At 37.9% G+C, this 12,570-nt stretch overlaps 1 protein-coding gene across 1 annotated transcript; it reads left to right on the top strand.

Annotated features, from left to right (window-relative positions):
• Window positions 1-404: 404 nt before the first annotated feature.
• On the top strand, window positions 405-12,183 carry LOC121412566 (DNA-binding protein RFXANK-like). Its single transcript, XM_041605354.1, has 6 exons — window positions 405-633; window positions 3,897-3,993; window positions 5,798-5,954; window positions 8,150-8,226; window positions 9,347-9,492; window positions 11,949-12,183. The coding sequence occupies exons 2-6, from the start codon at window positions 3,922-3,924 to the stop codon at window positions 12,103-12,105; spliced, it is 609 nt and encodes a 202-aa protein (XP_041461288.1). The 5' UTR covers window positions 405-633; window positions 3,897-3,921; the 3' UTR covers window positions 12,106-12,183.
• The last annotated feature ends 387 nt before the right edge of the window (window positions 12,184-12,570 follow it).

Genomic DNA, 12,570 nt, shown 5'->3' with positions numbered 1-12,570 from the left:
TGTCCAGAGCTAAGCAATGTCATAACATCGTTATATTCTCTTACATAGGCCTAAATTAATGTTCACAAATCTTAAGGCTTACTAATCCAATTTTCAAGGTTTCCACAAAAGAAGAATGAAGAATCATCAAATTACACCAAACGCCTACATACTTGTGACGATGCGCACATACAAACATGCGGGTTCCATCAATTCCTCAAACCATAGAGCTATTAACAGAGCTAAAGCTATTATCCGTAATAGCTCCATGCTCAAACACTGGAGTAGGGTTTCATCAGTTCTTCCAACGCTTCAGTAAAAATATATTGAATGCAGTAGAGAGCGTACAAGTTCAATATCACATAATTTCTATTGTGACGCTCGGTTGTATTATATTTTGTGCTATTCAATATTGAAGAATGGCATGCAGGTCCACATAGTCGTGTGTAGGCCTAGTGATCGATGGGTTCTCATGTGAGGAAAACCTCAACAAACAAGTCAAAGAAAGCCGTAATTATTTCCAGTAGCTCGTGTTCATTTTCCGTGTTGTCATTCGTCGTGTCTATGTGCGGTATAATCATATGAGTATTACATACATCGATCGTGCTAACAACTGAAGCCATATACATGGGCAGTGTCACATGCGTACTGAAGGTGAGTAGATTCTACAACCATGGAGCTAACAGAGAATAGCTCTATGCTACAACTTTGAATTCAACTGTATTGTGAACATATATTATTCGTCGTATAGTTTAGTCACACAATGTAAGGAATTTAAATAAACATTTTCAAAGGGAATGCAATGCATGTGTATGCGTAGGTGAGTTGGAAGAGGGGGAGTGTGGGCCCGAGAGTGGGCAATGACCAGGGGGGGGGGGCACTTCTATTAACGAGTGGTCTAATCATTTAGATTTGCATTAGAATAAATACATCGCGAACGTTGTATGGATTGTGTTAAAGCAAACGGTATTATTGCATGCAACCTTCCTCTCTGTCAAATGATCAACCTTTGTCCTCACAAAATTGTAAAAGCCATCGATTTCGACTTCGAATTTGAATATACGATATGCGAACCGTGCCTTATAAGTTTACTCTACAGTGTGCAATATCTACATCTGAAATTTATGCAGCCTTTATAAAATCTAAATACAAGTACTCTACATACACTCTCGTTTATTTCGCAGTGGAGTATCTGCGCCGCTGGCGCGTTTCCGTTTTACACCCTGGCGAAGGCATTTTCCGGAAAAGTAGCCAAAAAGCGACTAGTGAAGAGTCTACGTTTGTTTACATTATCTATATCAGATAGGCGCGCGATCCAAAGTCCGCACCGAAGTTATCCGCAGAACATACCGTACTTTCAAATGCAGCTGAGCTAATACTTTCCAGGTTCAATACGAATGTTTGCCTTGATCATTTGCCTTGCCGATTTGCTGATGTCTGACTTTCTCTGTATCTGTCTATATATCTATCTCTCAAATTCTATCTCTATCTATTTATGTAACTGCAGTATCTATCTAATAAATTTCTCTGTCTCTCTCATTCTTTATCTAACATCTATCTATCTCAAATTCTCTATCTCTCTCTATCTATCCATCCATCTGTCTGTCTTTCTCTATTTCTCTCTCTCTACCTACCTATGTAACTACAGTATCTATCTGTTAATTTGTCGCTCTTCTCTCTCATTCTTGATCTATCTGACATCTATCTATCTCTCTATCTATCCATCTGTCTGTCTTTCTCTATTTCTCTCTATTTATCTATTTTTTAACTTATCTATCTGTCTGTTAATTTGTTGATAATCTTTGTCTCTCTCCCTCTTTATCTATCTAACATCTATCTATCTCTATCTATACATCTGTCTGTCTTTCTCTATTTCTCTCTATCTATATATCTATCTATGTATCTATCTATCTGTTAATTTGTCTATCTTCTCTGTCTCTCTCATTCTTTATTTTTCTATCTATCTAACATCTATCTACCTGTCTCTCAAATTCTCTATCTCTCTCCCTCTCTAGCATCTGTCTGTCTTTTTTCTCTCTCTCTCTTTGTCCGTCCATATTTTTATCTACAACATCTCTCTCCCTCTCTATCTATCCTCTCTCTCTTTCTCTCTCTCCCCCTCTCCCTCTATATATCGACCTCTGTCTCTCCCCCTCTCTCTATGATCTATCTATCCATCCATCTCTCCCTCTTTCTCTCTCTTTCTATCTATCTATCCACCTCTTTCTCTCTCTCTCTTTCTATCTATCTATCTATCTGTCTATCTTGTCTCTATCTATATATTTATCAGTCTTCTATATCTATCTTTCGGCAGCTTCTAAGTGTATCAATCCATCAAACTTCAGTTTGTCTTTCCATTATAAGTATCTGTTTATTTTTATTTTGCCTGTCATTCTATTCATTTAGTTAATAATTTATTTTTAGAAAAAAAACTATCATAAACAACGCGACTGCAAAAGCATGATCGGATTTCACTCCTGACTGCCGCTCTCTCTGTACATGAAGTGCCGAGGAACTCTGTGCTCTGATCAGTAACTGTGCAAATTGCATGCGGTGGTGGACTAGCCTGTGTAGCACGCTGCATGCAACCAGCGACGTGTGTAGACTCTTCACTAGTCGCTTTTTGTCCGGAAAATGCCTTCGCCAGGGTGTAAAACGGAAACGCGCCCCCGCTGTTAGCCATGGTGGAGGTATGTGTAGTTGACATTGACTTTAGTGTTTCCACGGTAACTGAAGGAAAGGCAAAATGATGAATTTGATCTTTGCAAACCGGTGCTTCATCAACATGGTAATTGGAATGACTAGCGAATTAACATGTAACGGGTAATAGGCCTATTCCATGCTACAGCGTAGGTGTCAAAAGAACTTGACCTTAGTATCATTTGACTTCCTGTAAATTTTCACATTTTCGAATTCCGCATGCACTAACATTGTGTTGTTGAAGTCGATACCGGTACTGCGTCTTAATATTCACTGTGTATATGTATATATTTTCCATTCATGCCACCCTGTTTAGAAGGAGGATGATGTTAGTTTCAATACTATTAAGAAGATTGTCATTACTTCCGCCATGAATTTCATCAAATTGATTTCCGTAACCATCGCCATTCACCATCATCACGAGATGTTCTCTTTGATTGTGAGGAAAATGATCATCATCGTGACTGCCTTGGTTTGTACCAACACCATGCACCACTCCTGGTCCACCGCCACCACTCTAATGACCACCACCATCAACATAATTACTCTAAATAAATTCTCCTCAATCTGATCGCTTACGTCATTAATGGATCATTTTAATGTACTTAACACATACGCTTGTAATTGCTGCCAATACGGGTACAGTGCAAACCCAAACACACTCGGTATAATACGCAAGTGGCGACACACACGTATGCGTCATGCACATGGTCATGCATGTGAGGACGTTTTGTTTGTGTATGACCAACTGGGGACGTCTGCAAAGCATACATTTTTGTTTATTTTTCTAGACAAGTTCTTTGCTGCCATGTGCCTTTGATTTCCCGCCATTTGAGAAGCAACGGCGAACGTCCTGGCTTAACACACACACACACACACCCACCCTCACCCACAGAAATACCCTCCAATAAAAACACACATATAAACGCACAAATTAATAAATAAGTTGTTCCCATACATTTTATTGACACGACAGAAGACTTCCTACCTACTCACGCGTGGAAACGTACATTATAGGCATTATTTCATGTAATGATGAGCATTGGAGATAAAATCGTCACTTTTCAAATACTACAAAAAAAAATGGAATAATGTTTACACAGGATTAAAAAAAAATATGTTGGTATATAATCAAACGTCATTATTTTCATTTGTAGATTTACCCTCTCATCTCTTTCCTTATATATGTTATAATTTGTCTTGGTTTATGCTCTTAGGTTTGACGTTGATGTTCAAGTAAGAATGGAAATGAAGCAAACTGCTGCAACAAGCGACACAGATCGGGAGAATGCGACGACTAACCGCATCTTTACTGTAAGTAAATATTACTACCACTCTCACTTACTACCACTCTCACGTACTACCACTCTCACTTACTACCACTCTCACTTACTACCACTCTCACTTACTACCACTCTCACTTACTACCACTCTCACTACCACTCTCACTTACTACCACTCTCACGTACTACCACTCTCACTTACTACCACTCTCACTTACTACCACTCTCACTTACTACCACTCTCACTTACTACCACTCTCACTTACTACCACTCTCACTTACTACCACTCTCACTTACTACCACTCTCACTTACTACCACTCTCACTTACTACCACTCTCACTTACTATCATTCTCACTTACTACCACTCTCACTTACTACCACTCTCACTCAGGGGCGTCGATCCATTTTTCAGATTGGGGGGGGCAAAATCATTAACGTTCCACAAGCGCTGGATCGTACAAGACACTCACACATACACACGCACACACACACATATATATGTATAATATATATGTACACACACGCACACCCACACACACACATACACACACACACACACAAATATATATATATATATGACTTATGAGACACAGTCACGTACCTCACCAATAAATTAATGCGAGCGCGAAGCGCGAGCTGATTTGTTTTTACTATACTGGCAGGAAAAGCGTGCCTGTTTAGAACTGTTTGTAGTAACTCATGATGAGAATATATCACTACACAGATAGTACGAGTGCCGAGAGTGAGCTAAAAAAAAAATTATATTCTGACCTGAAAGCTTGATATTCTAAGCATTTTTGGTACCAATGATTAAAATTGGTATCTAAAAGAAGAATAGATGCGAGCGCGCAGCGCGAGCTGAAAATTTTTATTTTTCGATCTGAAAAAAAATTACAGTTTACTGGACGTTTTTGATAAAGAACAAGATATATATCCAAGAAAAGATGATTGAAAATCGAAGCAGGAGGTCTTTTGAGGCTTTAAAGTGAAAACAGGACATTTGCATTCACCTATTTTATCATGAAAAGTATATGTTTTTGTTACATAAATGATGCGAGCGCGAAGCGCGAGCTGAAAATTTTTATATTTCAATCAGAAAAGCGGGAATTTTGAGCACGATTTTAATTAAAGAACGAGTTGTTTATCTCATTCTCGCTTGCTGAACATTAAAATCTTGTTTTTTTTTGCCATATCCGGAATTATTGGGGGGGGGGGGGCAAAATGATATGTTTGCCCCCCAATATTTTCATTGGTGGGGCGATCGCCCCCCCTGCCCCCCCAGGATCGACGCCTCTGCTCTCACTTACTTCCACTCTCACGTACTACCACTCTCACGTACTACCACTCTCACGTACTACCACTCTCACGTACTACCACTCTCACTTACTAGCACTCTCACTTCCACTCTCACTTCCACTCTCACGTACTACCACTCTCACTTACTACCACTCTCACGTACTACCACTCTCACTTCCTACCACTCTCACTTACTTCCACTCTCACGTACTACCACTCTCACTTACTACCACTCTCACTTACTACCACTCTCATTTAGTACCACTCTACCGTACTACCACTCTCATTTACTACCACTCTCACTTACTACCACTCTCACTAACTACCACCTCATAAAACACACATGCACCACTTCCTCAACTTACGTGGGTAAGAATAGTCATGGGTGGATCTTTGACTGCAAATCAAAATGCCCATCTTCAGTCACAATCGAGAGACCAGCTCTATGCTATTCATGTTATATTATTATCATTATTCTTCAATCGATGTATCATGTAATTTTCATGGTCTCTCCTTTGTGTAACAAAATAATATAGGCAGCAAAATCTGGCAATTTGGATGAATTGCGAGACCATTTGGACGCGGATTCCAGTAGGATTAACGCTACAAACAGCAATGGATTGTCACCGCTCTATTTAGCCGTGAAAGGGGGCAGTCTGTCATGTGTTAAACTTCTCGTCTCGAAAAACGCAGGTGAGCATGAAAAAAAATGGTCGCGTTTGAAAAAAAAAATAAATTTCTTCCGATCACATATTTAAGAGAATGCTGGGCGATATCTCCATTATAACAGCAGTAAAAGTTCCGGGTCAGACGGAACCTGACAAGAGTCCACTGTGACCACACTCACGGATTACTAATTTTGATGCAGAAAAGGTTCAGGTCAATGTGATCAGTGAAACTTCTTCTATTTGGTTTTGTTTCTATATTATTTATTCATTCATTTATTTGTTTATTTTTTTTAGTATTTATGAATATTTTCATGTTAGGTTATCAGTGTTATTATTATAGCTATTATTATTTTATTATTATTATTATTATTATAATTATTATTATCATTTTCCTCAACATTATTCTTATATATCATCAGTACTTTTTGTTTGAGGTAAAGTGCTTTTACTTTTATATGAGACAGTACAATATAATTAGAGCGTGACCAATATGTTTTGTATAAATTCTTAAGATAGTCTGTAGGTGTATTGTATTGCTTAGATTTTAATCTATAAGAGGATTGGTTATTCGTGGTTCAATATTCATTTTTTTTTTAATTTGATGAATACCATGTCATTGATTTTTCTAACCTATTGCATCCGCCTTTGAAATAGAAAATGAATCAATGCGGACTATTCAAACATTGGGTTTATTTGCACATATTCTGTATGTACTCTGTCGACAATGAGGTCATCCAATCATCATATTGCACACGTACTAAAACGCAGCAGACTGTATTACAATTGTTATATCGACAACTATGATAAAAACAAAATGTTACTGACTACCGAACCGGATTTCATATAATGAGACAAAAGTAATTACTGCTTCATGATTAAAAACATTAAAACAAAATAGTATCGGTTGAGATGATAAGCAACGTTATGGGGAAGGGCTTCTGGAGTTTGGTGAATGAAAATAGTAAACAAAGAACTAATCTTTGTGAGACGAATTATATCAATATTTGATGTAAGTTAGGAGAGAATACAACAAATTACAGCTAGGAAACCTTAGCCTGAACGCTGAAAATATCATGAATTTAATTACAAACTTCAACTTCCACCTTTTCACAGACTGATTAATTTTTGCTCGTGTGTATAAAATGAGCTGAAAAAAGACATAGTAATCATTCTCTCTATTTATACATGATTTATCAAGATGGTTTTCAAAAAGTATGCAATGTTCGTCGAAGAAACACGATCAGATTTATTGGCTTTGTAGGTCTATAAATGTTTTGAATCATTTAAACGATCTCGCTCTCTCTCCTTCTCTTTCTTCTTCTCTCTCTATATACAGTGAGTCCCAGAAAAAACGAAACCGAAATTGAGCGATTATTTATCATAACTTAATCACAAATATAATAGACAAATGACCTACCAATGTAAAGCTTAGAATCCCATCTTTCATCTGATATTGATATTACTTAAGTTATTCGTCATTCACGCATGAGTGAGAAAAACAGTTTGAAGAAAGGATACCAAAAACTCATTTGGCGGGAGGTATCTGATTTCAAAAAGAAAATCACATGCCTAAAAAGTTCAATATCTGCTCTTTAATTTGATACCTTAGTCACAAAACGGTCAAGAAGTAAAAAAGCTAAGTTCCCTCGAAACAATGCTTGTATTTCCATAATTTCATTAAATAAACGTGTTTTCACCGGTTTCCCACAGAAGCTATCGCATGGTTAGCAAAAGACTTAATGCATGGCTGATCGTCAACAAAAAAGGAGTGTCAAGTGAGTTTGAACGGTAGCCTGTAGAACCTTTTCATTTTATGAAATTATTGAAATTCAAGCCTTATTTCAAATAACCAGAACATGGTTATTTTGAGACCATTTCCTATAATTGAGGTATCAAATTAAAGAGCAGATATTGAACTTTTTAGAAATGTGGTTTTCTTTTTGAAACCCAAATACAGCCCGCCAAATGACTTTTTGGTATCCCCTCTTCAAATTGTTTTTGTTTACTCATGCGTGAATGAGAATTAATCTAAGTAATTTCAGATGAACGAGGGATCCTAAGCTTTACAAAGGTCATTTGTCTATTGTATTTGTGATTAAGTTTTGATAAATCATTGATAAATCTCGGTTTCGTTTTTGTGAGACGTACTGTATGATATCCCGATTTATCTCGTTAGTTTTCTCACCTGTTTCACTGTAATATTTATCATGTCTTCCCCAGATGTGAATATGATGGCTAGATCAAGCCTGGTTGTGACAGGACCGTCGGAGGATGCGTGGACGTTAGCTTACTCTGAGGTGACAATCATTCCTGAGAATATAATGAGTAAAATGATGACTCTGGAACTTTGAAATATCATGGTGTATGATTTCAGGTTTCTATAAATGCACATATCCTATAGCAGACTGAATTTCAACAGAACCAGGGCCCCAATGCATAAAAGATAGTATTATGGTAACTTTGCCATCCGATGGTCATTACCATGGCAACGCTGATGAACAGCCAATCACAATCAAGAGTTCCATTTAAGCTATCATTGGATGGCAAAGTTACGGTAATGGCCGGGGGGGGGGGGGGCACTTACATTGACGAGTGGATACCATGCGCGACCAAAATAACACTTAAAAAGGATGTCCCTTTCATGATAGGGCACGTTACGTACGTAACTTGATAACGGTGTCAAACACACAAAAATAATGAAAAAGGGTATTTATTTCGCTAGGAAAATTACGTGTTTAGGGTCGAATTTGCGGGGATGCTAAAGCAAAATTAATTTTTTTTTTATAAAGGATGTCCTTTTTGCCCAACACTCCGTGTTTAGAGTCCGATTGGCGCGAGGTGTAAAAGATGGGGTCGTACTAAACCAAATAAGGTAAGCCGACGACCGAAGGACCCGTAACAATAAAACACTCCTGTACTTGTTTATAAGGGTTCATTACGGGGAACATTTGCCAAGAGTATCGTTTTGTTTCCAATACTTGTTAAGGGTAGGGTTTCACACGTCAATACTTGTTAAGGGTTGCATTTTCAGAATATGGAAATTACGTGCTTTTCGAGACCCCATGGTCGCGCATGGTATCCACTCGTGGATGGAAGTGCCCCCGGGGTTAATGGTAACTTTTATGTAAAGGGGCACAGATCGTACAGGCTTATAATCTAAATCGTGTCTAAAATGGTGACATCTCCTTGAAGAGTGTTCCATTTTTCGTCCAACTGGTTGCCAGATCTTAATCTTAAAAACCTTCCTTGATTTGATTGGCTTGGAAGGACAGTTTCCTATGGTAACTTCCGGATAAAACATCTGAAAAATCATTTCATGAAACACCCCCAGGTCAGGCCAATGGCAAAGACGTAGTCTACATTATGCATTTCCATTTTCAGCAACATATTAATTATGTACCCTTTTATCTGATGCAGTGTGCATTATCACCATTCCTTCTTGCCTGTCGACTCGGCCACCAGTCTGTAGTCGAGTTCCTGTTCTACAACGGTGCTGATCTACGCCAGACCAGTGCCGATGATGATCGCAATTGCTTATCCTTGGCCATCATGTATAACCGGGAGTAAGTTATTTGATAAAACTAAAAATCAGATCAATATTAATATCAAAGTCGAAACGTCGAGATTGGGTGTTCCTTTTCATGACAAACACTTGCCCAAGAAAGATACATTGTGTACCGTGAAACCTACTGCACAGGTCAATATCGTCATGACGTATTCGAGTTTGGTCCTCCCCCTTCTGGGTCATGTTCAATAACTAATTTAATTGTGGCAAAATGCACAATTTCTGTAACAAGTTTACGTAAATCAGGCAGTACAATTCAATGATTGCAGCAACTTTGTACTCTTGTAGTCAGGCGCGCCGGAACACTTTCAGTTTTTTGGGGGCAAAATCCCGAAGGGGGCACAATATTTTTGACAGCGTGAGATACCGAAGCGATCGAGCGGGAGAGGGCGTGGGACCCCCCCCCCCCCACGGTCAGGACTTTGTGTAATAATTGAGTTTAAAAGTTACGTTTCTAAGAGAATTCAAAAATAAATTTCTTGAGAATTAAACATAGAATTCACTACGAAAGACTATACTCAGAGTTTATGAGAACCTACGCGCAAAACGATCGCATAATTCGGAATGTGGTTTTCGTGTCTGATCAATTAAATTACGTAATACGCTGATATTGACTCAAAATACCAGAAATTACATTTTTCATGCAATATCCTTTCAGAAATATTTATGTACATTTACATACACGGACGACGCGAGAGAGCACAATTATCATAAGTTTCAAGGAGTGTATTAAGCAAAAGAAGCGTAACAACAGAACCAAAATACACTCTAATGAATGTCTTTTTAAATTCAAAATGTCAAACTGTTCTGACGTGGCAGACGACGATAAGCGCTTAAATCCCCATTCTATTTAAATCATTTCTGACCTCAGCATTGGAGAGAGTCCCTGATTATCCATGCATAGGCAAAACGTTTCATATTTTGTAACTGGAGGAAAAAGAAATATGACCTGCTTAATTATTGTCCCACAATTTAAAACTTTTCTGAAAATTTAAAACATTACTCGATTTATGTGTTTCCTTTGGCATGTTTTGTATGGGAAGCATTTTTGGATTGCCCCTTCAAAATCTTCTTTTTTCTTTACATATTTTCTGGGGAAAATGTGACCATAACTAGGAAATGATGAATATCAAATTCCAGGAAATATTCATTTGTAAATAATCATGAACAACAAACTACGGCAGTTCATAATGTACATTATGTAATATTTAGAAGAAAACAATTACATTCCAACAGCGGATGTGGTTGACGGTACACCATGTGGAGTTTTCGAAAAAAGTGGATAGAGGAAGAAGTGAAATTGATAGGAGGGAGTAGACAGTTGATAGTCGAGTAATTTTTTGTTCAAACGAGCGTAGTCCTGATAAAGACAGTAAACCAGAAAAGGCTGAAGAAGAGGTTTGATTAGTTGATAGATGAGTACTCCTGTTCTGCACTCCATTCGCCGACTCAAGCTAACATCTTCTCATTTATCCAATAAGCAACTACTCAATCCTTTATAACTCTTTAGACTTTTCTTCGGTTTTACAGCTATTTTCAGATTCCATATATTGCTCGAGTAACTAGCGTTCACGCGCGTTGGTGATATCGGGTCCGGGGAGATTGTATAGTAATCTATTTCATGCGAATCGCTATTACGTGATTATGCTAATTTATGCGTAATTAGTATGCGAAATCATACTTTTTTTCCTGTAACTCCTTAAATAAAGCTCCAAATGTACTAATTTTTGGTATAGAAACTCTTTGTGGTGTTCTGTGGTGTACATGAAAAAAAAAATGCGATATCAAATCATTTTCTTATGGATTTTATTGTTTTTGCAATTTCTTATGTATTTCTTTGTTTTTTGACCTTTTGTTTTTCATTGTTTCTTCAATGAAATTTGTTGGGGACTCTTCTAAGATCATAAAAAGCATAAAATAAATACATTTAGACCAGCAAAACTAAAAATAATCATACATTTATGAATTTTGGTTGAAAACACAATTTGCATTGACTTTGTACACCAAATCACGTTTTCGAGCAATTTTCGGTCTGACATGCACGTACATAATGTTGCGTAATTTCGCAACCACGTACCCAGGTGATTCAAAGTTGGTCTCAAAAGTTGCGCAAGACTTGAAAGTAAAAGTCAGCGAGTGGCGCGGTCAAAAAATTTCGCGCGGCGAAAATATTGAGCGATTCGTTGAGGGGGGGGGGGGCTCCGAGGCCCCCACCGGCCTAGATAGGGTTAAGGCCTAATATTTCAAGCTGACTATTACGAAAAAAAAATTATGCAATGATCACGCCGCCATCTTATAGGCTGAAGCAATAGCATGCGTTGGTGCATGATCTGCAGCTGGCGCATTTTATTCATATATCCTCTGAGGGAGGGCGCTATAAGATTACGATGTCATATGCTTAAGGTTCACTACTTCATCGAAATTGCTGTAATCGTAGTTTACCTCTTTTCATAGGGATACTTCGAAGTTTTTGGTGACGCATACCGATTTCGATACACTCTTGGTCCTTATGAAGACGAAGTCACATGACCTCACTTTGGGCCTGGGACGTCGAGCATTCAAAACGTCTACGCCTATGAGACAGCTGATACAATACATGCCTGGTTTGTGAAAAAAAAGTTGCTATGGCAGTCTCTATTAACATATTAATTGAAAAAATGGTATAGATACACAGCAAAAACTGTGGTGTTAAGCGGTGTACATAGATGACCACACCAGTACACCGGTGTTAAATAAGTGGTGTTAGTTTTACACCTATAGGTGTTATTATAACACCTTTTGTTGTTACATTTACACTCTTTGGTGTTTAATCTCTAGGGTGTAATTTTAACACCTCAGTGTGTGGTCCTCTATTAACACCAATTGGTGTCAGTTATAACATCGCAGCTTTTACAGTGTAACATACATGCACCCGATTTTGCATATTTCGACAAGTTCAAAGGTTTGATGTAGTGAGTAACTCAGGGTTGTGCATTCGACATGTGTTTAGGCAGGGGTGACATATCCCTTCTATTTTTGAAGTAGTGAAATGAAAATGGAAAGAGGGGAAAAACGAATAAGGATAAAGAAGACATTG

This window comes from Lytechinus variegatus, chromosome 4 (genome assembly GCF_018143015.1).
Source record: "Lytechinus variegatus isolate NC3 chromosome 4, Lvar_3.0, whole genome shotgun sequence".
NCBI classification, from domain to species: Eukaryota; Metazoa; Echinodermata; class Echinoidea; order Temnopleuroida; family Toxopneustidae; genus Lytechinus; species Lytechinus variegatus.
This window is presented reverse-complemented; position numbering and strand designations above follow the sequence as displayed.

Excerpts from the sequence above, each read along its gene's own strand:
- LOC121412566 (XM_041605354.1), top strand. The coding sequence starts at position 3,922 with ATGGAAATGAAGCAAACTGCTGCAACAAGCGACACAGATCGGGAGAAT. Across the intron at positions 5,955-8,149 it reads TCTCGTCTCGAAAAACGCAG|ATGTGAATATGATGGCTAGA; the intron begins GTGAGCATGAAA and ends TGTCTTCCCCAG. Across the intron at positions 9,493-11,948 it reads GCCATCATGTATAACCGGGA|GGATACTTCGAAGTTTTTGG; the intron begins GTAAGTTATTTG and ends CTCTTTTCATAG.